Raw genomic sequence first — 27,102 nt, forward strand, 5'->3', positions numbered from 1 at the left:
GGGGGCTTGAGTGCAGTTGTTGGAGGGAATGCTTCTGTAATGCTGCTCAAGCTTGGTGGCTTCTAGAGGTCCCTCAATGCATTATGCAGGCAGGTTGTGCCAGATGTGCCTGTGCAGTGAGTTGCTGCAGAGCTAAGGGCTCAGGCACAGAGCATCCTGATGCTGTGGTTTCTCCTTTGCACTCCACTGAATGAGCCCTTCAGGCTGCTCCTCAGGCTTTCTCTGGGGAGGATGGTGCTGAGTGGTGCCAGTACAGGGAGAAGATTTGTTATCTCCTGACCTTCATACTGGTTGCTGGATGCTTCAGACAACAGGGAGGAACAAGTCATGCTCCAAAGAACATGTCCTCCAAAGGCAAGGCAAAAGAGATAGCTGAGGCCTCCTGTCCTGGGGGCTAGAAAGTCTGCATGGCCAGAGAAATACAGAGGCAGAAGGCCTGGCAGGAGCCAGAGTTTCATCAGCTGGAAGGCCCAGCCTGAGAGTTCCTTATTCTGGTCCTGTGCTTCCTTCTAGATGTTGTTTTTACGAATCAACACAAGTTACAAACTTCACCTGAAGAGGCAGCTGGCCCACCTGAACGTGGTCAATGATGGAGGACCTCTGAATGGGTATGTCTGGGCACTCTTGGGGTTTTTACTGCTTCATTTTACAGCTTCACTGTTGGAGTGAGGCCAGAGGAGGCCACAAGGATGAGCCAAGGGCTGGAGCAGCTCTGATGTGAGCACAGGCTGAGGGAGCTGGGGGTGTTCAGCCTGGAGAGGAGAAGGCTCCAGGAGAAGGCTAAGGGCAGCTCCTTAGAGCTGCCTTGCAATAGCTGAAGGGATCCTGCAGGAAGGCTGCAGAGGGACTTTTGCTGAGGGTGTCTGGAGCCAGGCCAAGGGGGAATGGTTTGAGGCTGAGGTAGAGCAGGGTCAGACTGGAGCTGAGGGAGAAGTTCTTCAGTGTAAGGGCAGTGAGACTCTGGAAGAGCCTGCCTAGGGAGGCTGTGGCTGCCTCCTCCCTGGGGATGAAGAAGGCCAGGCTGGATGAGTCCTTGAGCAGCTGAGTCTGGCTGAGAGGTGTCCCTGCCCATGGCAGGGGGTTGGAGTGGATGATTTCTGAGGTCCCTGCCACCCTGAGCCGCTCTGATTCCATGGTTTCAGTAAGCAGGCTCTGCCTTCTGTGTTGCAGAATGCAGCCACCCTCTGTGCTTCCATGTGTGCCATTTGAAGCTTTCTGGCAGTAAAGGGCATGCCTTGAGCTTTCCACAGTGCCCAGGGGAGCAGCCTGTTGCAGCTTTCCCAGCTGGGGGGCTGACTGTGTCCTTCAGTGTGGCAGCAGGAGCCACAGTTCAGTTCCCAGGAACTGTGTGATTCATGGAGCAGGCTTGAAGCGTGGCTGGTGATTCATGCTGCTAGCAAAGCAAGAGGAGGGAGAAGACTCTGATTTCATCTGCACACTGGGCAGGCTGCTCTGGGGGTGGTTTGTACAGCAGAGCTAGATTTGCAGCAGAGATTGTGCTCACAGGGGTTTTCCTCTTTGCTGTCTTGGCCCAAGCCTCCAGCACCCAAACCCAGGCCAGGGGCAGCTTTCCTGAGAGGCTGGAGCTGGTTGTGCCTGGAGTCCCACACCTTGCAGGAACCTGTGCAGGCTCAGACCTGCTGTAAATTGTGGTGTCACCTGAAGGTGTGAGTTTGATAGTCATTCCTGATGGCCTGGAGGGGGGGTGTTTTGCAGTGGTGTGAGGGTGGCATTCAGCTGGCCTGCCCCTGTGCAAGAAAGCTGAAGAAGGGGGGCAGGAAGGTTGTAAATGTTCCAAGTGGCCCTGGAGTCAAGGAGAGTTTGGGTCCTGCCTGTTGGGCCTCGTGCAAGACTTCATCTGAAGTGGTTTTTCTGTGCTTGTGGTGGGCTCACAAGGTAACATCCAGCTGGCTGTGGCACTCACCAAGGTCCTCATTTTTAAGTCAGCAAACTTAAGGGGAGGAGTGGGGCTGCCATAGCCCCAGGTGCACCTGGAAGGGACCCCTGGAGAGCATCCAGTCCAACTGCTGGAGCAGGGTCACCCAGAGTAACAGAGTAACATGTCCAGGTGGGTCTGGAATGCCTCCAGAGATGGAGACTCCACAGCCTCTCTGAGCAGTCTGGCTCCAGCCTCCTGCCATTCATCCACACCTGTGTGTGTGCTCCCAGACACTCTGCTCTGCTCTATTCCTCCTGCTCTGCTCTATTCCTCCTGCTCTGCTCTATTCCTCCTGCTCTGCTCTATTCCTCCTGCTCTGCTCTATTCCTCCTGCTCTGCTCTATTCCTCCTGCTCTGCTCTATTCCTCCTGCTCTGCTCTATTCCTCCTGCTCTGCTCTATTCCTCCTGCTCTGCTCTATTCCTCCTGCTCTGCTCTATTCCTCCTGCTCTTTTGGGGCTTCTTAGTGCCTGTGGCCTTGGGTTCCCCAGCTAAGGAGAGACAGGGAACTACTGGAGAGAGCCCAAACAGTGGCTGCAGAGATGCTGGGGGAACTGGAAGATCCACCTTGTGAGGAGAGGCTGAGAGCCCTGGGGCTGCTTAGTCTGGAGATCTGAGGGGAATCTTATCACTGCTCATCAAGAGCTAAAGGGTGAGTGGCAGGAGGGCTGGAGGCAGACTCTTCTCAGTGGTGCCCAGGGACAGGACAAGGGGCAGTGGACACAAACAGGAATGCAGCAGCTTCATGTAAACAGAAGGCAAAAATTCTTCCCTGTGAGGGTGGCAGAGCACTGGGGCAGGCTGCCCAGAGAGGCTGTGGAGTCTCCATCTCTGGAGGCATTCCAGACCCACCTGGATGTGTTCCTGTGTGATCTGCTCTGGGTGACCCTGCTCTAGCAGGGGGTTGGACTCAATCTCCAGAGATCCCTTCCATATGCCTGCCAATTCTGGCAGCAGCACTGGAAATGCCAACTTGGCAGTGAAGCTCTGGAAGGGTCTGGCATTCTGTGAATGGTCTAAAAGGATCCCTTTCTGACAGGAGGATGGGGGCAGGTGCTCCTGGTGACATCCTGGTGGTGTGTCCCAGCACAATCACCCTCACTGCCAGAAGCACCTCCGGGCTGCTGCTGGCAGTGGCAGTGCCCTGAGTCCAATCCCTCCCAGTGACTTGAGGCCATGGCACTCTGGGAGAAGGGAAGCAGCCTTTGGCTGCTGTTGCAGCAGCCTCCACTGACCTAGTTTGTACCATGCACTCCAGAGCCTCGCTTCACCACGCTGTTTCTGTACTAACAGTGAAACCCCAGGCCTGTGAAACCTGCTAAGTGTTTTCCTATGAAAGCACAGCTCCCCTGCTTTGCCTCTTGCTGCTGGCCATGCTTCTGACATGTTCCACAGTCTAGGAGGGATTTGAACTGCAAACTCTCACAACGTTGGTGCTTTGCTGTGGAGCTGCTCTCACAGTCCCCTTCTGACATACAGGAGTTCATGGTGCAGTAGTTCATATTCTGAGCTGCAGCAGAGTCAGAGCTCTGGGAAAGCCTGAGGGTCCAGCAAGGAAGAGAAGTTCCTGCTGCCTCCTTCCTGCTGGCTCGTTTGAGCTGCTTGTTCCTGCTCCTCGCCCTGTACCTTGGCTTTACACCACTCAGTGGTGTGTGTGGGCACTGCTGCAGTAAATTCTGCACCAGGAGGCTGCTGGAACACTGCAGCAGGTTCCCCAGGGAGGTGGCTGGGGCTCCATCCCTGGAGATATTCAAGGTGAGGCTGGACAACCTGATCTAGTGGAGGATGTCCCTGCTGACTGCAGAGGGGGTTGGGCTGGATGAGCTTTGGAGGTCCCTTCCAGCCCAGCCCACTCTGTGCTTCTGTGAATCGCAGCCCTTAGAACAGGGCTGAGTTCTGAACTCGGCCTCCCCATACCAACCCCAGGCCTGGGGCTGGGTTACGCAGCCTGTGGCAGTGCAGCCGCTCCCGGTGGGAGCTGCTCATGGTGTCCTGTTTCACTGCAGGCTGGTGACCTCAGATGTTGCTTTTTACACTGGAAACCTTCAAGCTCTGAAAGGCCTTAACAACTTAGACCTAAACATGGCTGAAATCTGGGAGCAGAAGAGGTGATGATCCGCTGGGAGCGGCGGCTCGGCTCCGCCAACAGACACACTTTCTTCTGAGTGGCGCTGACGACTGTGAGGTGAATTCTGAAGTCCGAGACAGGCCTCTATTGATGGCTGGGGAAAGGAGGCTCAGAGGAAGCTGCTGGGGAGGGCTCCTCCTGCTGTCCTCGGGCAAGAAACAAGCGCTCAGCTGTCCGTGCAATGTTTGCTCCCTCCCTCCCTCTCCCTCTCTCCCCCTCTCTCTCTCTCTCTCTCTGGAAACAGACTCAGGTTTCTTTGGACCAAATCCAAAAGAACACATAGCTGTAACACAGCTGTAGTTGTCTAGGATGCTCTGTATATCTTTATATTAAAAAAAAAGATGCTTTGCATTTCTTCTAGTGCAATGAAACCTCCCCTGGTGTCCCACCTTATTTAATGCCGGTACGGGAGCCGAGAGCTTGTGGCTGGAACTCTGTAGCCAATGTGGTTTCCCCCCTCGCCCCTCCCCGAACTGATGCTGTTCTCAAAGTTTATTTTTTTACAGAACTTTATATAAATAAATGTCTTTTGATTGCTTGCATGTTAGGATTCAGCTTTGTTAGGGAGCAGGCCTCTCTTCCCCCTGGGGCTGCCTCGCAGCTGGGCTCGAAACTGCCGTCTGAAGACGGGATTAAAAAAGGCTGGCACGGGTTGCTGCGGCTCCTCAAGCCGTGGCCAAGGAGAGAGAGGGGGTAAGGAGAGGGAGTGGTGTAGGACTCCACTGAAGACAGAGAGCAGGACACCAAAAACCAGGGCAGGAAGAGTGTTGGAAGTTTTCAGGCTGCTTATCGAAAGGTTTGAACATAGATAGGTTCAATAAGGTTGGAAAAGACCTCAGAGATCATCAAGTCCAACCTATCACCCCACACCTCCTGACAACTCAACCATGGCTTCAAGTGCCACATCCAAGCCTTTTTTTGGACACCTCCAGGGACAGTGACTCCACCACCACCCTGGGCAGCACATTCCAATTAGTCTTTCTGTGAAGACCTTTCTCCTCCCCTCCAGCCTAAACTTCCCCTGGCACAGCTTGAGACTGTGTCCTCTTGTTCTGGTGCTGGCTGCCTGGGAGAAGAGACCAACCCCCACCTGGCTGCAACCTCCCTTCAGGAAGCTGTAGAGAGCAATAAGGTCTCCTCTGAGCCGCCTCTTCTCCAGGCTAAACCTTTCCCAGCTTGGAGCCCCGACAGGTTATGTGCTGTGGTTTTGTTTGCTTGAGGGAGTGCTTTATGTTTTCCCTTTCCCTCCCAGAAATGTTTGAGAAAATGTTTGAGAAGAAGACCTAGGTTGCAGCAAAGGAAGCTCTGAAATTAACTTAGTGAAGAGGGTTGGTTTTTTTTAATGCTGCCTTGCAAGACTGGCCCTTGGCAGGCTGCAGCACAAGTGCCTGTGTGGGTCACCTTCACCCACCCCCCCTCGCCCTGCTGCCTGCCTGTGGGGCCAGGCAGGTGTCGGTGTCAATAAAGCTCCCCCAGCACAGCTGTTCTTAAAGATCAACTTCTTTAATGATACAGACCAGTGGTATGGACTAAGCTTATAAAATAAAGTTGTCTGCATGTAAATACAATAGAACATTCAGAAATCAAAAGTGATGGGGGGGGGGGGGTAGGGGTGGGGGTGGGGTCAGGTCCTGTACAAGTTTAGAAATGACTGGGGGAGGAGATAAATTAACATAGACGGCTGTGACGGCGGGGACGTGGCGCCGGGCAACGTGGGGCAAAAGAAAGGGCAGCTGAAGGCTGAGGATCTGGAGAGGAGCTGCAGGCTGAGCTGGGGGGGTGTGAAAAAAGCAAACACCACACGTGGATAGGCAGGCGTTGGCCTCAAGTGCTCGGCTCTTTGGGTGAGGCTGGAACACTTCCCACTCCCACCACAGGGCCTGGCCCCGCTGCCCCGCCCCGAGCAGCAGGGCGGGAGGTGGGGCGGGGCCGGCTGTGAGCACACGGAGTACAGGGAGTAAGGGGGTGGCAGCCTGCTTAGCAGTAGTGAAACTTCTGTTTGTCAGCTGTGCCTGCACTCACAGGGCCTGCGAAGGGCCCGCGGGTCGCTCACCGTGTTGTGCCATGCGCGTCGCTTCACAGCTGCCTTCTGCAGTTACCAGCAACTCAAACACTACCTAGCGTCAGAGGCGAGCCTCTGCACTGCTCTTCACAGCAGCTCTGTCCAAGACAAACAGTATTGCACTTCAAGGGGACAGTAAGTAACTGAGTGACAGCATCTCTTCAAGGACCAAAGGCTTTACTTATGCACATCCACTGTGCCGTGTGTCTGCTTAAAGAGATCAGCAAGGAAATCAACTGGGAATTAATACTGCAGGGTACTGTGAAGGTGACAAAGCAGAGGCCCTCTCTGTACTCTCATTTCTAATGCTTAAAAGGTTCTGCTCTTGGGGGGGGGGCGCTGGTTCGGCACAGCAGCCAACGGACCCGGCCCTGCCCCTTGCCCTGACTCAGTGGTCCAGGATCCGAAGGTTGCCAGACACGATTTTGTTCTCCAGAACGGCTCCGGGGGGGATGTCGATCCTGTCGCCGTGATTGGCGATGATGATCACTGTTCCCTGAGGCACACAAAGGACAGGGCACGTTGGAAACGCCACACTGGCTGCTGCCTTGGCAGGAGCCAGAGCAGACACAGCCTCAGCCAGCACCAGCGCTACCTGCTGCAGTCCCACCAGGTGCAGCAGCAGCCAAACTACCCTGTTCCAGGGCCAAGGCGAGGTCCCGCTGGGCCAGGCCTGTTCCAGGGCCAAGGCGAGGTCCTGCTGGGCCTGGCCTGTTCCAGGGCCAAGGCGAGGTCCCGCTGGGCCTGGCCTGTTCCAGGGCCAAGGCAAGGTCCCGCTGGGCCTGGCCTGTTCCAGGGCCAAGGCGAGGTCCCGCTGGGCCTGGCCCGTTCCAGGGCCAAGGCGAGGTCCTGCCTCAGCTCCCCTGGGGACTCTACAGGGAAGCAGCTCTACTGCTACCATTTTGCACTCCTTCAGGAGTGGCTCTGCAATCCCTGGGCCCCTCAGCTTCTAGGAGAGCTTGCAGGTCTGGGTGGTGCCCTCAGGCAGTGCTGGGGCAGGCTGAGTTACCCCGGGGCAGGCAGGAGCAGCCTGCACACACTCACCTTTAGTGAGACGTTCTTCCCAAACGTGACATCCCCTGACACCGTGAGGTGATCCAGCTCCAGCATGTCTGGGATGCTTTCAAACCTCCGCAGGTAATCCTGAACCTTTTGGAGCAAGAGCAGAGACACTCTGAAAGCCACCTGTGGAGCTGCCTGAGGACTCCTCCTGGGGCCCTTTCTAGAACCCGCAGCTGGCAGACGCAGGAGCTGCTCCTTTGGAAGCAGGGCAGCATTGGCACTTCTGTCAGCAACAAGGGCAGCACCCCACTGCAGCTAGGTGGGCTCTGGAGAGCACACACACCCCCCAGGTCAGCCTCTGCTTCCTCAAGCAACTGGGCAAAGGAGCAGCCACCAGCAGCAGGAGGCTGTGCACACCTGAGGTGGGTTGCAGTTCTTCACAGAGAGCGAAAGGGCAGTGCCCAGCTGGGCAGGGGCAGCTAAAGGGAACCCTCACTTTGAACTCGTGCCTTGCTCTGCACCATGTTCACAGCCAAGAGACAACCCCAGGGTGTAAGTGGGGCCTTTACCTTGGTGAAAGAGCTTCCCAGCTTGACCAGAGGCACTGTGGGGAACTCGCGCTTCTCGCTCATGGTCAGGGACCCTGCGTTAAGGCTGTAGAGGTTGGACATCACCAGCAGGAGATCCGACGTGGTCTTGACGGGCAGGAAACGACTGCGGGGCACGTTGATCCCCAGGGAGTTCTCAAAGCTCTTGATAGCAGCACCCACTGCAGTCTCCAGCTGGATAACATTTAGGCCTCCATCCAGAGTCTGCAAGAGGAAGCTCGAGGTGAGCACAAGCAGCAGGGAACGGGAGCAAGCTGCTCAGGACTAGAGGCAAGCATCAGCCAGAGCTCTGCTGTTACAGGTTACTCTGCTAAGACAGAGTTAGCTCCCAGGAGCTCCTTTCTGAAGGCAGCAGTCACCCTCTGGTCACCTGGAAACAGCCAGATGGAGCCCACTTCCTCCCCCTGCCAGGTGGTTACCTTTGGGTTCACAATGATCTCCATGTCAATGGCATTCTTCTCCTGCAGCCTTTTAATTGCAGACAGGGCAATCCACAGGTTGTTGGTGTTGAAGATCTTGAACTTGGACACAGACTTGAACTCATCCACGTGTGCTTTGGGGACCTGAGCAATCTCCACCAGCCTCAGCTTGTTCTCGTACTGCGTCAGCGTCCCACCCTGCACGGGGCAAGGAAGGAGGTTCAAGCGCCGTGCAGAAGCTGCCAGGGGAAGTCTTCCCTCACCCCAAGTGCACTGTTGTGCTGGCATTCAACACTGAACCTCGGTGACAGCACCTTGTCTGTGTCAGCTGCCAGGTTACTAAGTATAGAGCATGGCCAAGTGCAGTCAGAGCTGCCACACAGATACGGCTCAGCATTCCAAGACACTTAATGCTCGCAGTGAAAGCTGCTGAGAACCTTTTGCAAGTGCTGCTGTTGTCACAGATCACCTTCAGCAGTGCTTCTGTGCTGCTGGACTACAGAGCAAACCTCAGCCAAAGGCACCACCTGCTCTGTACCTGTGCTGCTTCGTGGGGAAGCAGGTGGCACTTGAAGCAGCCTGGACTGCGTCCTGACAGCGCATGGCTGTGATCTGAGTGTGGCCAGCAGGACAAGGACAGGGATTGTCCTCCTGCACTCAGCACTGGGGAGGCCACACCTGGAGTGCTGGGCTGTTTTGGGACCCTCAGTGCAGGAAGGACACTGAGGGGCTGGAGGAGGCCCAGAGAAGGGCAAGGAAGCTGGGGAAGGGTCCGGAGAAGAGGGCTGGGGAGGAGCAGCTGAGGGAGCTGGGGGTGTTTAGTGTGGAGAAGAGGAGGCTGAGGGGAGACCTCATTGCTCTCTGCAGCTCCCTAAGAGGAGGCTGGAGCCAGGTGGGGCTTGGTCTCTTCTCCCTAGGAACAAGTGAGATGAGGGGAGGAAATGGCCTCAGAGGGCAGACTGAGAGCCACACCAAGCTGAGTGGTACAGTGCAGCTGGCTAAGTCATAGAGGCAGATTTCAGTCTGCAGAGGTACAACTGCTGTACCCCACCCCTCCCAGCTCTACTATAAACACCCCCAAACTTCTCCCCCCCCAAGAAATGACAGTTTGCAGAGGGTATGGGGGTTGTGACCTGCACCCTGCAGCAATCCCTTGTGCTTGCAGTAATCACTGCAGTCCAGGCTGCCCTTGCCTGCTGTTGCCCAGAACCCAGCTCAGATCTGTTCCGTGAACTTCACAAACTTGCTGATTTTGTGCATCCCAAATTAGCTCCCAGCTGATGTGTTAAAGGATGCCTAAAATAGCTACAGGAAGATGCATGTCTGAATCCATGCACACAGAAGAGGCAAGAGGCTGTGAGCAGCGTGCCAGGCACTCAGACAAGGCTCTGCCTTTACCTTCACATCTGCCCTGGTCTTGTTTGTGACTTCCATGACGAATTCGCAGCGCTTGCCGTTGGGTGGGTTCATCAGGTGGTTAAGGATGAAAAGGTCCACAGTGGCACCCAAGTTGTCTATGTTGGATACAAAAATATACTCCTTCCCCTCTGCAATGAGGTTGTCCAGCAGACCAGAGTTGTAGAAGCTGGCATAGATGTCTCCATGGCCTGGGGGATACCAGCACTCTGTGTTCTCTCCTGAGTAGGAAACATCCTTGGCTATGGGCAGCAGAGTTTCCTTGTTAATCCGAGGGTACCTGGGGAGACAAGGGGCTTTGCTGAGTCCTCACCAATGTCAGACTAGCACAAACAACAACAAAATGCAGTAGTCAAGCTGCAGCCAGGCAGACTTTAGCTGCCAGACAGAAAGGGACCTGGGGGTGCTGATTGACAGCCACCTAAACATGAGCCAGCAGTGTGCCCAGGTGGCCAAGAAGGCCAACAGCATCCTGGCCTGCATCAAGAGTAATGTGGCCAGCAGGAGCAGGGAAGTCATTGTGCCCTGTACTCTGCACTGGTTAGGCCACACCCTGAGTCCTGTGTCCAGTTCTGGGCCCCTCAGTTTAAGAAGGACACTGAGACACTTGAAGGTGTCCAGAGAAGGGCAACAAGGCTGGGGAGAGGCCTTGAGCACAGCCCTGTGAGGAGAGGCTGAGGGAGCTGGGGTTGTTTAGCCTGGAGAAGAGGAGGCTCAGGGGAGACCTCATTGCCCTCTACAACTACCTGAAGGGAGGTTGTGGCCAGGTTGTGGTCTCTTCTCCCAGGCAACCAGCACCAGAACAAGAGGACACAGTCTCAAGCTGTGCCAGGGGATGTTTAGGCTGGAGGTGAGGAGCAAGTTCTTCACCAACACAGTCATTCGTCATTGGAATGTGCTGCCCAGGGAGGTGGTGGAGTCACCGCCCCTGGAGGTGTTCAAGAGGGGATTGGATGTTGCACTTGGTGCCATGGTTTAGTCATGAGGTCTGTGGTGACAGGTTGGACTCGATGATCTTTGAGGTCTCTTCCAACCTTGGTGATTCTGTGACCTTTTTCCTTCAGCTCCTGAAGGAGAACTGTCCAGCTGGGACCTGGGAGGCCCAACTGTGTCCTGAGCTGCTGCTGAAGCTACAGAATGCAGCCACAGTGCTCAGCTCAAGTTGTGAACCAGCTCTCCTCTCAGGCAGGCTCAGAGCATGCCTCTGACCAGCAACCACTCAGAGCTTGCTCCTGACAAGGAAGCCAGCTTCTGTCCCCCTCCAGAGCCCATGTGCCCTGAAAACATACTGAGGACTGAGAGTGGCCAGCACCCAGCAGATCATGGTTCCTACATTCCTGAGGAGCCCACACACACAGTATCTGAAGGGGGCCTACAAGAAGGCTGGGGAGGGACTTCCCAGGATATTAGGTAGTGACAGGACTAGGGGGAAATGGAATGAAGCTGGAGGTGGGGAGATTCAGGCTGGATGTGAGGAGGAGGTTCTTCACCATGAGAGTGGTGAAGCCCTGGAATGGGTTGTCCAGGGAGGTGGTTGAGGCCCCATCCCTGGAGGTGTTTAAGCCCAGGCTGGATGAGGCTCTGGCCAGGCTGATCCAGTGTGAGGTGTCCCTGCCCATGGCAGGGGGGTTGGAACTAGATGATCCTTGTGGTCCCTTCCAACCCTGACTGATGCTATGGATCACCCTCAACTCTGCTGAACACCCTGACACTCCAGCCCTCCAAGGAGGCCTGAGAGACACTCAGCATCAAACCCTACACCATCTGGAGCATGCAGAGGTGCAAGCTGTTCACTCCTCCCCCCCTCCAGGAGGCAAGTTTTGCTGGTACCTGCTCTGATTGAAAGTGTAGATCTTGACGCGGCTGTGGCTGTACTTCTGCAGGATCTTCTTTGTGTCGTCGTCAGTGTTGAAAGAATTCATCAGAACCAGAGGAACATCGGTGTTGTAGGACTTGTTTAAATGCTGAGGAGGGAAAGAAAGTGTTCAAGTCAGCAGGTGTGCTTAGCTTCAGCTCCTGACACTGAGGTGTGGGGAGAAAGAAGTGAGATCAAACAGGCTGGAAGCATAAGAGACATGAGGCAGAGAGAGAGAAAGGGCAAGAAATCGGGTAGAGGAAAACAAACCCTTGGAAGTAGCAGGGATAAGGCCCACATTAATTAATGCAGCATTAATCTCTGCTGTCAGATCAGCACTGAGATGTACAAGTTGGAGAGCACAAGAAGCCTTTGAAATGTTAGGCCACAAAAGGCCAAGTCTGCCCCCAAACGATTGATGGCCGGCAGGGTGAGCGTTCAAAACCTCTGCACGCTAAGCGCTTTCTGGCACGCTGTGAGGTGCACAACAGCACCAAGAGTCCATCCTGAAATGTTCTTTGGGAGCCTCTAATCAACAGCAGCATTTGTGTGTGGACAGCACAGTAAAGGCAAAAGTAGAGCACACACTACTGCGCCACCAGAGAGTGCTCAGGAAGCAGAAACGCCTCTTCAGCGGGCCCACAGCCTTGTGTCTCAGGTTGCCCTGCTCTGCCACAGAGTGTCCGAGACCATTAACCTCTGGTGGCATCAGAGCCTGCCACCATGGACCCTTCTGAGGAGGCACAAAGGATTAGGGCTGCATTTTGTTGGGTATAAATGTAGCTCTGCTCCAGGAGGGTCTGTGGCATGGGAGAGGCACTCCAAACACACACCACCCCGAGGCAACAAAACCACCTGTGTGGAGCTCCAGCAACCACGGAGCAGGCAGATCCAATTCCCTGCTTTAACCACCATCCTAATGATCTGCTGCAAGAGGAAGATGCTGCATGAAAACCATCAGCTGAGATGTCCTCTCTCGAGGCTAACAGCTGCTGTTTTCTTTCACTGCTCTCTCCTCAGAGGGAAGTGCCAGCAATCACTTCCAGCAGGAGAGCTCTCATTTGGTGAGGAACTCAGAGCTGCTCTGAAGAGCTTTGTCCTAAGGCACATAAAGAAAAGGCTTTTAACAGCTGAACTTGGACTTGGCACCTGGTGGAGTCAGAAACAGAGCCAGGCCAGTTCTCCAGGGGGCTTGTTTGCATTTCTGGGCACAGGCAGCGCTGCCTGGGCCGGCGGCGCACACAGGCTCGCACTGTGCTGCGGGGCGGGCTGGGCAGCGCTCAGTCACTGGCTGCTCTGCCCCTTCCTGCCTGTTCCTTCCAAAGCAAGTCCCACTTCACTGCTAGCACCGTGGCCAGACCTTCTCTCCCTTCCTCTCCCTTCTGGCAAGGCTGCCCTGTGATGTCCCCTGGAAGGGCTGCCCAGGAGAGACCCCTCAGGAGTTACCTCGATCTGCTGCACGGTCAGGTCCAGGAAGGTGTTCTCGTTCCGCACCCCGATGAGGCTTTTGGGGCCCTTGCAGCCCATGCTTGTGCCCAGGCCACCATTGAGTTTGACAACCACCAGCTTGTTCAGGACAGAAGCAATGTTATCAGGCAGTCCTCTGGCCTTGATCTTCTCATAGGGCTGGATCTGGGAAAAGAAGCAGCCCAGCAGTCACACCCCTGGAACTGCCCTCCGCTCACAAGTGGCCCTTGGCCGGCGCTGCCCACACGTGTTATGGGACTGATGGCACAAGAGAGCCTTCACTGCTCTGACATCCCCACTGCTTACTGCAGCCACCCCTTTGCTTGGGAGCTTTCACAGCCTCTGTGGCACCAGGCACAGCCAGCTTCACACAGCTGAGAAGATCTCTGGCTGCTCTCCCAGCTCAGGGAACATGCCCTGAAGAAGAGGGTTAAGGACGAAGTCAAGCCAGGTGTGCTGCTTACCACAGCCCTCCCCTGGTCCTGCAGAAGGGGTCTCCTTGTGACCCCCAGCTCACTTCCCCAGTAAGATGGGGTCACAGTTTAGGGACCCAGGCACTCTCATGCAGGACAGAAAGTTTTCCTTCCCTGAGCAGCTTAAACTTGTAGCAGATTTTTCTGTTGTTCATACTTTGCTTTGAGGTTGCCAGGGGCAACTTCCTCGGCCAAAGGTGGCCTCTGACTCAGTCTAAGAACATTCCTACTCTAGCTCCCAGTCCAATACAACCATTCAGCACTCCCCCAAAGCCCAGAGTGGAAGGCAGTTCCTCATTCTTAGCCTGCTGTTCTCAGGCTGTGCCCACTCAGCTGAGACGCAGCCTTGCAAAGCCACCTCCTGCCTTGCTGACAGCTCTGTCCTGAGGTGCACAACCAGAGCTCAGGCTGCCTCTGGAGAGCAAACTCAGGCTTCTGGTGACAGCCTGCCTGGCACCAGGCACTGCCTGTCCCCTGACCCAAAGCACCCAAGTCAGAGAGACAAAGGTAACAGGGCAATGAGAAGCATGGTGCCAAGGCTGGTGAGGGGCAAAAATCAATCCCATGACCCTTCAGCTTGCCCTCCTGAAGGCAGGCCTTGTGTTCCAGTGCTGGGTGCATCTATTTTGGTGCTGCTAGGGGCTGAGTAGGACCCAGAGCTGACAGCCAACAACAAACACACACACAGAGAGCAGCTCTCAGAGCTCTGTTTGCTCTGGGCCAGGCAGGCTGGGGTTCAAAAGGAGCCATGGTTCCTGCTCGGCGCTGCGAGGACACGGAGCGGCCCTGACGCAAGCCCGGCATTCCAGGACACCACAGGCAGCTTGGAGCAGAACCTCACACCAGGGAAATCCTGCCCTGCACAGGATCTGGACAGCTCATGGCCTGTGTTTAGAGATTGCTGCCTGTGGAGTGCTGGTGCCTCAGGCAGCAAGCAGGAACAGGCACTGCCACTTCACAGAGCCTGCAGAGCCACAGAAGCCTGGAGGGTGGAAAAGCTCTTCAAGAGCATCCAGCTCAGCTGTTCTCAAACTGCCAAGGCTGGGGCTGAGCCATGGCCCTCAGCACCACAGCTCTGCCTCTCTCAAACACCTCCAGGGATGGGCATTCAACCACCTCCCTGGGCAGCCTCTGCCAGGCTTTAGGAACCCTTTCAGGGAGGATGTTTCTTCTCATCTCAAATCTCACCTACACACGTGGAAAGGTTGCTCCAGAGTTCCCAAAGCTGTTTGGGAGCAGAAGTGCACAAAGCCAAGAATCTTGCTGTGTTTGGGCAACAAACCAGCAGGGACCAACAGGACAAGACAGGTGATTCTGCTCCTCACCTGTGCTCTGCTGACACCCTACCTGCAGCACTGCCTACAGTTCTGGGACCCCCAGCAAAAGGAAGGCATGGAGCTGCTGAAGAGGGTCCAGAGGAGGCCACCAAGATGGCTGGAAAACCTCCCCCATGGGGACAGGCTGGGAGAGTTGGGGCTGTTCAGCCTGGAGAAGACGCCAAGGGAGACCTTAGAGCAGCCTTCCAATACCTGAAGGGGCTCTGGGAGAGCTGGGGAGGGACTTTGGACAAGGGCTGGGAGTGACAGGAGGAGGGACAATGGCTTTGAGCTGGGAGAGGGGAGACTGAGAGTGGAGAGGAGGAAGAAATTGAGAGAATTCTTGGGGAGACACTGGCACAGGTTGCCCAGGGAGGCTGTGGATGCCTCCTCCTCCCTGGGGGTGTTCAAAGCCTTGAGCAGCCTGGGCTGGTGGAAGGTGTCCCTGCCCATGGCACAGGTTGGATGTGGATGTTCCCTTCCAACCCAGCCCAGGCTGTGGTTCTGTGCAGGCAGCTCAGCCAACAGCTGCCCTGCTCCTGAGCAAGGGCACAGCGAACGCAGGCCCTCATGGACTGAAGGGGCTTCAGAATGCTCAGCCAGTGACTACCACCAGCAGGACCCACAGAGATTTACCACTTCCCACCCTCTCTGAGGTCACCTCCTGGGAGGCTGCAGATGGATTTCAAACACTGAGGTCTGAGGTTTGCATGGGTGGGATGCAGTCACACCCATGAGTGTTCCGACACCGTCTGAACAGCCAGAGGAAGGGTTCCAAGTCTCACCACGCTCCTCCTGCGTCACTCACAACACAGCTCTCCAAAAGGAGGAAAGTCTGCCATCCACTTCTGAGCCAGACTGCCTCCAGAAGCCAGAGCTGAAGTGCCAACTACCCTTCCACACCTTCGTCTTCGTGCCTGACACCAGCTTATGCCGAACGCTGAGAACAGGATCCCAACGAAGCAGAGGGTTCTGCTCAGGCCCTCCACTGAGGGCTCAGCTCAGCTGCAGCAGCTGCCACACAGAGCTGAACAGCCCCAAGAAATGGTTCAGTGTCTTCTGAAACTGTCCAGTGGCCGGGACCTGCTGGAGAGCTGGCAAGGAGAGACCTACTGAAATTCAACGAGGGCACAGGCAGAGCGCTGCGCCCGGGGCAGAACCACCCCGTGGGTCCCTAAGGCCTGGGGACACACCTGCTGGGGAGCAGCTCTGGGGAGAAGGAACTGGGAGTGCTGGCAGACAACTTGAGCCAGTCATGTGCCCTCAGGGCCAAGAAGGCCAATGGCAGCCTGGGGTGCAATGCTGTTCATAAGGAGAATGTGGGCAGCAGGTTGTGGGAGGTTCTCCTCCCCCTCTACACTGCCCTGCTGAGGTCTCACCTGGAGCACTGCCTCCAGTTCTGGGCTCCCCAGTTCAAGGACAAGGAACTGCTGGAGAGAGTCCAGCAGAGAGCCACTGAGCTGCTGAGGGCTCTGAACATCACCTTGTGAGGAGAGGCTGAGAGCCCTGGGGCTGCTTAGCCTGGAGAGGAGCAGCCTGAGGGGGAGCTCAGCAATGCTGATCAATAGCTGAGGGGTGAGGGTCAGGGGGCTGGAGCCAGACTCTTCTCAGTGGTGCCCAGGGACAGGGCAAGGGGCAGTGGACACAGACAGGAGAAGAGGAGGTTCCATGTGAACAGAAGGGAAAACTTCTTTCCTGTGAGGCAGAGCACTGGGGCAGGCTGCCCAGAGAGGCTGTGGAGTCTCCATCTCTGGAGGCATTCCAGACCCACCTGGATGTGTTCCTGTGAGTTACTCTGGGTGTCCCTGCTCTAGCAGGGGAGTTGGACTCAATCTCCAGAGATCCCTTCCATATCCCTGCCAATTCTGGCAGCAGCACTGGAAATGCCAACTTGGCAGTGGAGCTCTGGAAGGGTCTTTCATTCAGAGGATGCTTCGTGGCAAGAACTCAAATGCTGCAGAGGCCCTGCTGGATGCCAGTGCTAGCAGCTGCAGCCCAGTGTGGGCACTGCCATGCAGAAGCACCTCATCCCCTGGTGAGGTTACTAAGTGCTCCACAGGAATCAGAATCAGTTCTTGCTCCAGGGCTTGGGAACGTGGACCTTGTCACAAGGACATGCTGAGGGGAAAAAGCTTCAGCAGCAGAGCTGGGCAGGACTGGCATGGCCTGCAGGTTACTCACTTGAGACATGGCTCAGAAGTGTGCTTTGGGGTTCTTCTAGGATGACAGACCCAGCTGCTCTGGGGTCTGCAGGCAGTGCCACAGGAGTGGCTGCTGGGCACAGGCCATGGAGCAGTCTGACCAGCAGATCTCAGAAGGGTGCCCCTGCAGCAAGGGACCTGGCAAAAGCTGGTCAGAAATGAGCAGCAGGGCTGCCACTGTGGGCAGCCTGGAGCAGAGCACGGGCCCTGAGCCAGCATGGCCTTGAAGCACCAAGGAAATATTTACTCAGCACCAAGGGACAGCTGCAGGAACAGTGAACCCTTTAAAGCTGTGCTCAAAGCTAGGATCAGGCAGGCAGTTTGCTTCCTGAGCAGGACTGGGATGTTCTCTCTCTTGCTTCCCCACACAGCTCGTTGAGAGGACAACCGGCGCTGCAGGAAGCAGTCCCACCGCTGGGGGAAGGGACGGGCTCCTGCCCCCCTCACACCCTGCACCAGCCTTTGCACTGCTCTTCACAGCTTAACTTGAGCACTGCAGCTCTCAGAGGCAGGACCCTGCTGTGGTTTCCCATTCAGAGGAGCAGATGGCTGCACAGGCAGCACTGACACCCGAGGTCCAGCTTCTTCGCCTCCTCTCCTTGCTGCCCAGCACTCCCAGCCTGCTTTCTCCTCTGGAACTGGGCCAAAGAGGGCTCCAACTGCAGCACCTAGCAGCACTGCAAGCCTGGGACATGTGGAAGCAATGCTTCTGGAAGGGAACAGTAGTCCAAGGTTTACCAGGGGAGGGCAAAATGGGGTCAGTCCTCTGCTCTCTGCCTGGAGCTGAGGAGGTGTTGGCCCATGGGCATCAGCTGCTGCAGAGGAAGCAGGGGGCTCAGGGATGACATCTCCATGGCACAGAAAGACAGGGCAGTGTGGCAGAACTATCACTGCTGCTGCAGCTTCCTGCCTTGACTTGCCAGTGGGTGCTTCAGGAAAGGAAGGAGAACTACACTCAAAGAGCAAGTACAGGAGATGTTAGATGGACCATGGACAGCTGATGACAAATCCTGCTCCTCCATGGCACAGTGCCACAGTCACAGAACCCTTTTAGCTGGAGAATCCAGTCCAACCATCTCTACCTCTGCCTGGGCTGGGGCTGAGCCATGGCCCTCAGCACCACATCTCTGCCTCTCTCAAACACCTCCAGGGATGGGCATTCAACCACCTCCCTGGGCAGCCTCTGCCAGGCTTTGAGAATCCCTTCAGGCAAGAAGTTTCTTCTCATCTCCAACCTAAACCTTCCCTGGGGCAACTTGAGGCCATTTCCCCTCCTCCTGTCACTTCTACCTAGGGAGAAGAGGCCAACCCCCACCTGGCTCCAGCCTCCTTCCAGGGAGCTGTAGAGAGCAGTGAGGTCTCCCCTCAGCCTCCTCTTCTCCACACTAAACACCCCCAGGTCCCTCAGCTGCTCCTCTCCAGACCCTTCCCCAGCTTCCTTGCCCTTCTCTGGACCCTCTCCAGCCCCTCAATGTTTTTCTTGGAGTGAGGGCCCTAAAACTGAGCCCAGCACTGCAGGTGTGGCCTCCCCAGTGCTGAGTGCAGGAGGACAATCCCTGCCCTGCTCCTGCTGCCCACACCATTGCTGATCCAGGCCAGGCTGCTGGTGACCAGCCCAGGGCCCCAGCTGAATCAGGCAGGTTAGGTTTCACAGGAAGTATTTACTTTGACACCAGCAGGGCTGAAAAACCCAGGAGGGGCTTTGCCCACAGCAGCTGAAGCAGCAGGGCCAAAGTTAGCACATCAATGGCATGAGGAAAAAGCCCCAGAGCCAGCCACTTGTGTCACATTCCTGCCTTTGCCCGAGCTGCTGTAGCTCACAGGAGCTGCTAAACGAGCTCCACAACACAACCCACCTGTCACATGTCCCTCTCCAATCCCCCAGCAGAATGGATTGCTGGAAACAGTCCCCTCTGAGATGCACAACCTCCTCTGAGGGGCAGGAGGGAAATGGGAACATGGAGCCTACCTACTTCTCCTCTAACACAAGGTGGCACTGGCTCCAGAGAAGGTACCAAATGTTACCAGGCCATCTGTCCCACTTTGTTCCCCTGCTCCAACAACAGCTAACAGAGCATCACCAGAGAGCTTGACACATATGTGAAGCAGAACCTGATGTTCAGGAACGTGTACAACAGATGTCAGCAAAGAGTTACTTGTGCAGAGAATCACAGAACAGCTCAGGTTGGGAGGGACCTCAGAGCTCATCTACTCCAGCCCCCTGCCATGGGCAGGGACACCTCTCAGCTAGACTCAGCTGCTCAAGGACTCAACACCCCCTCCAACACCTCCAGGGAGAAGGCATCCAGGGCAGCCTATTCCAGGCTCTCACCACCCTCATACTGAAGAACTTCTTAGCTCCAGTCTAATCCTGCTCTCTCTCAGCTCCAAACCATTCCCCCTTGGCCTGTCTCTGGATATCCTCAGCAAAAGTCCCTCTGCAGCCTTCCTGCAGGATCCCTTCAGCTATTGCAAGGCAGCTCTGAGGTGCCCCTGGAGCCTTCTCCTCTCCAGGCTGAACACCCCCAGCTCCCCCAGCCTGTGCTCACAGCAGAGCTGCTCCAGCCCTTGGATCATCTTTGTGGCCTCCTCTGGCCTCACTCCAGCAGCTCTGTGTCCTTCTGCTGGGGACACCAGACCTGGAGGCAGGATTGGAGGTGGGGTCTCAGCAGAAGAATCCCCTCTCTTGCCCTGCTGGCCACACTCCTTGGGTTCAGTTAGAAGCCAAAGTGTTGTCCTGCATGGTTCCACAGAACATACCCATGCTCTGGGCAGCTACAAGCAGCAGTGATCACTTTTATGTTCCTTACAAGGCTGTCACTTCATGGCAACTTACAGAATCTTCTGGAGGTCTCTGGATCTTCCCCCAGTCCACAGATGGTCCCTTTTCTTGTAGGAATCTATGAAAGAGCTTCTTAAATCCTTCCAGGTCCTTTTTAGTATGCTGCAAAGAGGAAGAAATGCACTGGCAGTTAGTGCACACCCAGTCAGCCATGGAAGCACTCCTACAAACTTGATGCACAGGCTCCTCACCGAGGCAGTGTGGTCAGGCTGAAATGAAGGAAAGCTCACTTCCACTACAGCTCAAGGTACAGAACCCATTTGGCTACCCTAAAAGACAAGCCCCCAGTCAAAACCACAAGCATGAGAATGTGGCCCAGCCTGCAGGCTTCATCCTGCCCTTCTGACAGCTGTTAGAGGTCACACAGACCCTTGAACCGCTGCAGAGGGTGAAACACTTAACAGGAACTCCGCCACCCAGCTCACGCGGCGCTGACCGTCTCCTGCTGGCACTGTGGCCAGGCTACTGCTCCCTGCAGGACCACAGCACACCCTACAAACTCAGGATGGTTGCTGTTGTGGGGCTGGCCTCAGTTTGCTGCACCTGCCCTCCCGTGGCCTGCCCTGCACCCAGGGGCTGCTGCTCACCTCTAGCTCATTTGCGGCGGCGGTGGCCAGGATCTTATCGAGCTCTACTTTCATCGAATACTCCAGCTCCTGCCGAATGACTTCCTGGAACTGGGAGCTGCCAGCTTGAGACATTGCTTTGCTGAAATCTTCAAGGGAAAGAAAAACAAAACACCACATTGGTTAGAGGCAGAAGAAGTTAAAACCTGCTGCTTAGACAACAAACAGCCTTTGGTTTGCTGTTAGAAGTGAATCGGCTCTTAGCAGTCTAGCCTCGCGTGAGCACCCTGCTGGCACTCCAGGAGTGCAAAGCTTTTGTTCTTAAGCAACTTAAAAGAACAGACCCTAAATGGGGGCTGCAGAACAACAGCCCCTCTCTCAAAAACTCCTAGTCCCAAAAGAACACCTCAAAGCCACCTCAGGAAGCATCCAAAAACCCACAGCTCCATCGCTAAAGAGCCAAAGGGTCCAGATCCGCTGTAAGAGGGACACAGGTCTGCTGGAACCAGTCCAGAGGAGGCCACAAAGATGAGCCAAGGGCTGAAGCAGCTCTGCTGTGAGCACAGGCTGAGGGAGCTGGGGGTGTTCACAGTATCACAAAGGTTGGAAGAGACCTCGTTCAGCCTGGAGCAGAGAAGGCTCCAGGGGCACCTTAGAGCTGCCTTCCAGTAGCTGAAGGGATCCTGCAGGAAGGCTGCAGAGGGACTTCTGACAAGAGTGCCCACTGATAGGCCAAGGGGAAATGGATTGAAATTGGAGGAGAATAGGTTTAGATTGGATCTGAGGAAGAAGTTCTTCACTATGAGGGTGGCAAGCCTCTGGAATGGATTGTCCAGAGAGGTTATGGCTGCCTCCTCCCTGAAGATTTTCAAGGCCAGGCTGGATGAGGCCTTGAGCAACCTGGGCTGGTGTGAGGTGTCCCTGCCCATGGCAGGGGGGGGGTTGGATGAGATGATCTCTGAGGTCTCTTCCAGCCTGAGCCATTCTGTGATCAGGCACCAAGTGAGTGAAGGGTGCTGAAGGTGTGAAAACCCTTTTTCACTGACAGCTGCAAACCCTTTGCGGTAGGAGCCGGTGCAGTCCCCCTGTGCTCACACCGACACATGCTTTCATTATTGACACAGCACCACCCCGGGCTCCTCCCAGCAAACCTCCTCTAACTGTGTGTGAGTATTTTCAGCCTGCAGCATGCTCCTGGGTTGCTAAGGAACCTAGAAAGTTAGCCTGTCACCCTCGGCATTTGTTTTGCTTCTGAGAGCGATAACCTCCCGAGCCGTGCAGGAGTAAACACACAGACGCTCTGCGCGCTGAGGTGCCCTCCGCAGCCAGGCACAGGAGGCAGCAGAGAGCGCCTGCGGCCAGCCCGTTCTCAGCAGACAGCCCGAGTCCGCTCTCCGAAGACCTCAGCTGAGTCAATCCCTGCCAGCTCCCCTGGGTAATCACTTCTGTCGCACGCAGAGGGAGGCATCACCAAATATAGCCGGGTTTGTGAAACACCCCAAACGCTGGGGCAAAAAGAGAGAGGGGTGGGAGGAAACGTTGCAAGAGCACAGAGTGGGGCTGCCAGGGAAGGCTGCGAGGCAGGGACCTGTCCTTCAAGTTCACTTCTCTAGAGCGTGCACCAAAAGGCCGTTCCATGAGGACATCCAAGGCAGGCAGAAGTAGCTCATTTTGCCACAATGTTGCTTCTCTTCTGGGGTTTTTTTTTGAGGCAGAGTGCTCCCCAGCCTCAACAGCAGGATCTAATCCTTGCTTTGAAGCCCACAGAAGCCATTTTCCTGACTGCACTGTTTTGCAGGTAGGGGAAGAGAGAGAGGGGGGAAAAAAAGAAAGGCCAGAGAAGTGCTGCAGGGCTCAGTGCGTGGTGGTGAGACACGGGGGCAACAGCAGCCCAAGGTGAGCAGCTCAGTGAACAGCAGCCCCTTTTGTTCCTTCAATCCAAGGCTTCATTTAGTAGTGAAACCAGCTGAGAGCTGCAAGCCTGTCAGGCACAGCTGGCCAGGTCAAAGATGTAAACCCAGGGGGCAGCTCTGGGTTAGGAAGCACCTTCTCCTGCAGAGAAAACAAGGAGGTCTTTACCAGCTCCAACTGCTGTGAGCTCTCTCTGTTCACATGGTTGGGGCTGCTGCCTGCTGGAACAGGGTTTGGACTTCCAGAGAAAACAACTGCCAGGAGATAGTGTCACACTGGAAACCCTCCCTGCAAGATGTTGTAACGTGTGGCTTCTGTTGCAGCAACAACAGCAGCCATGGCTCACAGTTCATCAGCCTGGAAAACACTGACCCTCCCCAGATGAGGCAACACATCTGGGAAGTATCTGCAAACATCAGGAGTTCAACACAGACCATCCCCAGCGCTCTCAAACACGCTGAGGCTAAGGCAGGCAGAGCCTTCCCAGGCTGCCCTGTGAGCCAGGACTACCTTGTTTGCCCATGTTGGCCAAAACCTGCTGCCTACCCTGTAAAAGCATTTGAGGACTGAGCTACCTCACCAAAAGCCCAAATAAAAAAGGCATCACACAAGCAAGTGCCTAATAATGTCCTGCTTGGTTTTGGTGATCCTTTAGACCCTCCACAACTTCCTGAGCCCATACCAGACACGCTTGCTGACCAACGTGGTCACAGAGAAGCAAAGCAAACCTTGCTGCTTCAACCCACCACTGTGTCTGCTCTGCACCAAGCTAACAGACAGGAGGTCTTGGGAAGCTTTCAAAACCAAAGAAGGGACATTTCCTACCAAAACCCCAGCCACCAGCACATCAGCTGGAGAAGATCTGGATTCTCTCCTGGCCACTGAACCATGCCTGCAGGCACCGAAGCCAGTGTGCCAGGGCATGGCTGCTTGGTGAGAGTGCTATCATTATTAGGGCTATTAGCACCATGATTAGTAGTGGCACTTGGGGGCAAGAGAGGCAGGCCAAGGCTGGAGTCCATAAAAACACAGATTTGCCTGGCACAGGGGAAGTGTCTGTGCTGCATGGGGAGGAATTTGAATACTGTAACTAAGCAGCCAAAGGAATAACAGCTCCAAGCTTTCCTGCTTTTAAAGTGCCATTGCCAGGCAGAGGCTTTTAAGGATTTATCTTAAGAGATGTCCAGAAGGATTTGGCCTGGATGGGGACCCAGGGCACTCTCTAAAGGCTCATCAAAGCAAGAGCGCAGTGGCTGCCCCCGCTCCACACAAACACAGCACTCCTTGTTCCTCTACTGCTGTCCTGCTCTCCTGGGGAAGAAGCTGGTATTCAGCCACCTCAGCCTAGCAGCAGCAGAGAGACAACTGTAGTTAACTGGCTGCAGTTAATTTCAGCAGCCCAGGGTGAGGATTGATTCCCATTCTTACCCCTAGCAGCAATGAGGAAGTGGAGAGGCCAGTGGAGCTGTTTCCCACAGGCCAGCAATATTGCCTAAGGCTACCACAAAAAGCAGTTCTGGTGCCCTTGAAGATCAGCTGGGAGGTAGGGGTGAACCTGGATGACTGCAGGAAGAGATTTCCAAGGGTACATCATCAGGCCATCAGCTCACAAATCACTGTTAAAAAGGAATGCCTCTCCCAAGCTGTTTCACAACAGACTCCTCAGACTCCAGCCTGTGCCCACTCTTACGGGACCAGCCTTCTTGAACACTCATCTGAAGGAAGGAGAGGGCGGGACAAGGTAGCAGAAGCCTCTTGGGGGCCCAGCCCAGGCAACAAACGAGCACAGCACACCAGAGCTTCCAGACCCGGCAGGTGTCGCACAAAGGCTCACCCAGGCTATCTGATTCCAGTGCCCTCAGCAGCAAGAGCTTCCCAAGGAGCAGGGCAAGGACACTCCTGAAGCGAGCTCACCCTGCAGCCTGGCACATGGAGCTTCACTCAGACCCTCCTGCCCCCACTGTTATTTATAGCAGGCTTTTGTGCTCTGCTCTGGCTGCTACCTTGCCCCCTGCCCTCACAGCACCAACTACAGCATGCGGCAGGGTGCTGGCGCGTCTGCCAAACCTGGCTTGATGGCCAACAGATGAAATAAAGACCAGGTGGAGCTCACAAAAGGGAAGTCTTGGTAGACCATCAGAAATCAGGGATGGCTGTCCTCAGGAAAACTGAGCAGGAGCAGAGCAGTGGCCAGCCCTTACTTCGGGGCTCACACCCATTCCCTGCCTGCCCTCCCTCCTCTCACTCTGCATTAAACTGCACGGGGATGGATTAGTTTTAGTCATTCATTCACTCAGAAGAGAAACTCACTGCCTCGGTGCTTGGGCATTCAAGGACCCAGCAGCGGAGGGAGTGGTGGGACAAGTCAAGCAAGCAGTTGTGAAGAAGCCTGGGAAGCTTTGGTGCTGAAGGTTATGAATGCCATTAAGGTTTGCAACCTGAGGAAGCACAGCGAGAGTCCCGCAGCAGACATTCACTTAGTCTCCTTGGAGCTCCACTGCTGGGATTAATACAAAGCATGCTGGAGGTGGCCAGCCAAGTCCAAAGCAGCAGCTGAACTTTAAATTTAACGTGCTCTCTCCTTGAACTCCCAGCTGAGGGGACAGAGGGAATGCCTCCACTTCCACCAACTCCCCTGAAAGTTCAAGGTAATTTTTATCCCTGGCCAGGATAAAACAAAACCCTCTTTCACTACCCCAGCGATTAACATGCAGCTCCAATCAATATTACTGCCTTGGATTTTGAAGCTGAACACAGCCCCCCTGCCCTTGGGGATGTTGACCCTTCCCTGCTACCAGAGGCAAAATCCGTCAGCGGCACGTCGGACCGAAGCGCAAGGCGAAGCCAAAGCTCTGCAGCCTACCTCTCCGCTCAAGGATGGCCACAAGCCTGAGCTGCCTCACAAGCCTGCAGCCCAGGAAGCCCTTCTTGCCAGCTGCCTGCACCAAGAGGTGAGGTGCTAGGGTCAGACACAGCTGGGTTTCTCAGTCTAGCAGCTGACCCTCGGCGCTAAAAATACCACTGGCCACCGGCGGCGTTTGGCTGCCATTGGCCCAACACAGAGCTCTTCAATAGCAGAGACTCCGAGGAGGGCCAAAGCTTTGGTAACATTTAAGCACCTGGTTCTGATTTTTACACAGGCTTCTCCAAGCTTTCAGCTTCATCAGCAATACCACTTGGTGCAAAGATGGACACCTCCAGCCGCGGGCTGGGAGCGGCCAATACCCGCTTTAAAAGAACTCAGAAGGTGCTTCTGTATGTCAGAGCGAGAAGGGGCTGGTGGCAGCTCCAGGGCAAGGTGGCTGTCACCTTTAACCACTCCAGCTCTCCACGCTTGCCCCAGGAGGTCTGCAGCCAGCTGGTGCCTTCATGCAGCCGGTCCTGGGCACCGGCGAGCGACAGTCACTTGTCACAGCCCTCCAAGCCCCTCCGCTGCCTGCGACAGCCAAGTTCACACAGGGAGAGACCTCCTCATCCTCTTCCTTCAGGCAGCCTCACACTTGTTGACAGGCCTGCAGGGAATTGTGCTGAGGACATCTCCAGCCTGGATTTAATTAGCAAAAAAAAACCCACCCCAAAACCCCCCCAGACAACCAAAAACCCCCACTGCGAGGACCATCAGAAAAGGAGGGAAAGAGAACTGCCACAGCAATGCACCAAAATAATTCTTCTTCCCCCCAAACCCGACCTCCCCTGAGCCAGTTCCCCGTTTCGCAACAGAGGAATATGGAACTCTGACCACGTACACACAGCTCACACATGCGGGAGTCCGGGAGAGCCTGGGAGCCTGCTGGGATCCGCAAATCCCACCAAAACCGCCGCTGAAACCAATTCCAAGTGAGCAGCTTCGACCCGGGCGCTCTTCCTCCCCCAACTTTCAGAGCGCGCCTTAGCGGGGAGCGGAGATTTCCCTCGCCACGGTGCCCCCCGCAGCCCCCCGCCGCCAGCCGCGCAGCCTCCGGGGGCGCGGACCGAGCCGGGCACAGCCGGCGGAGGCCCCGCCGCCAGGTAACGGCCAAGGCTGTGGGGAAGCCCCAGTACAGCCCGGCTCCCGCTGCCACCGGCCGCTGCCCGAGCCCCGCCGGGCTGGGAACAACCCGGGGCGGGGAGGAGGACTGAAAACCCCCCAAGGGAGATGTGCCTGCGGAGCTGGAGAGTCCAAAGCCCCCCAGCGCAAGCACGGCAGCTTACCTGCGGCAAAGGACGACATTTCCGCTCTTTAATAAAACAAACACTTTGCTCTGACAAACGCAAAGGGAGCCGTCCGGGGGCTCTTCCCCGCGCCCCGAGGCGGAGCAGGGCAGGACAGGACGGGCTGCCTCTCCCCGCGCCCCTGCGGAGCCCGGCCGGCGGCTGCGGGCAAGCGGCGGAGAGAGACGGCCCCGGCCCCGGCCCCGCTGGCAGCAGCCCGCCCGCCCGCCGCGCTGGCCCCTCGAGCCGAGCGATGCCTCCCGGTCCGGCGGGCGGGAGGCAAAACCCCGAGGAATTTAAATTTCATCAATGAAAGAGGCGGACCCGCCGCTCCCCGGCTTTCACCACCCCCAACCCTCCCCTCCTCTCCCCTCCCTGGGGCTCCCCGCACGGCTCCTCCCCGCTCCCAGACGGGACAGGCCAAGGCCGGGCCGGGCCGGGCCAAACGCGGCCGCCTCCCCTGTTCCGTGTGCCCCACTCGGCTGTTAGGCCCGAGGGCGGGCCCGCCTCTCCCTCGGGCGGCGGGAGGGCAGCGAGGGGCCTCCCCGCCGCCCCGGGGAGGGGATGGCGGAGGCGGGAGGGAAGGACGGGGGCGGCGGTCCCGCCGTACCCACCTCGTCGCTGCCGGCACCGCGGGGGGCGGGGAGGGGCGGGGCGGTGGCGCCGACACCCGCGTGCAGCGCGCGCGCCCCCGCCCCCGCGCCCCC

The 27,102-nt window shown here is 56.2% G+C and overlaps 2 protein-coding genes across 5 annotated transcripts in view; one reads left to right on the forward strand and one right to left on the reverse strand.

The window, feature by feature from the left end:
* Positions 1 to 4,608, forward strand: part of VPS54 (VPS54 subunit of GARP complex) — a 55,054-nt gene extending 50,446 nt beyond the window's left edge. For both annotated transcript variants that reach the window (XM_068153002.1, XM_068153003.1), the window contains 2 exons: positions 514 to 608; positions 3,945 to 4,608. In XM_068153002.1, coding sequence (XP_068009103.1) covers positions 514 to 608; positions 3,945 to 4,050 — 201 coding nt within the window. In that variant the 3' untranslated portion in view covers positions 4,051 to 4,608. The remainder of the gene's footprint in view (positions 1 to 513; positions 609 to 3,944) is intronic.
* A 940-nt stretch (positions 4,609 to 5,548) lies between these two features.
* UGP2 (UDP-glucose pyrophosphorylase 2) lies at positions 5,549 to 27,102 on the reverse strand. 3 transcript variants are annotated; one of them, XM_068153006.1, is made up of 10 exons: positions 27,010 to 27,102; positions 20,315 to 20,442; positions 19,722 to 19,829; positions 12,875 to 13,060; positions 11,404 to 11,537; positions 9,556 to 9,853; positions 8,158 to 8,355; positions 7,700 to 7,942; positions 7,173 to 7,277; positions 5,549 to 6,624 (listed from the first exon to the last, which is right to left on the reverse strand). In XM_068153006.1, exons 2-10 carry the CDS (start codon positions 20,426 to 20,428, stop codon positions 6,517 to 6,519), a joined length of 1,494 nt encoding a protein of 497 aa, XP_068009107.1. In that variant the 5' UTR covers positions 20,429 to 20,442; positions 27,010 to 27,102; the 3' UTR covers positions 5,549 to 6,516. The 3 variants fall into 3 exon arrangements, with proteins under 3 accessions (XP_068009107.1, XP_068009105.1, XP_068009106.1); XM_068153004.1 differs by lacking the exon at positions 27,010 to 27,102 and adding an exon at positions 26,396 to 26,725; XM_068153005.1 differs by lacking the exon at positions 27,010 to 27,102 and adding an exon at positions 25,068 to 25,086.

This window comes from Melanerpes formicivorus, unplaced genomic scaffold (genome assembly GCF_026170545.1).
Source record: "Melanerpes formicivorus ecotype bairdi unplaced genomic scaffold, bMelFor1.0.p_v2 SCAF_25, whole genome shotgun sequence".
Classification (NCBI taxonomy): Eukaryota; Metazoa; Chordata; class Aves; order Piciformes; family Picidae; genus Melanerpes; species Melanerpes formicivorus.

Coding starts and splice junctions, on each gene's coding strand:
- UGP2 (XM_068153004.1), bottom strand. Junction 13,061..19,721: donor AGAGACCTCCAGAAGATTCT/GTAAGTTGCCAT, acceptor TTCTTTTCCCAG/ATCCAGCCCTATGAGAAGAT. Junction 8,356..9,555: donor AGACCAGGGCAGATGTGAAG/GTAAAGGCAGAG, acceptor TGCCCCGTGCAG/GGTGGGACGCTGACGCAGTA.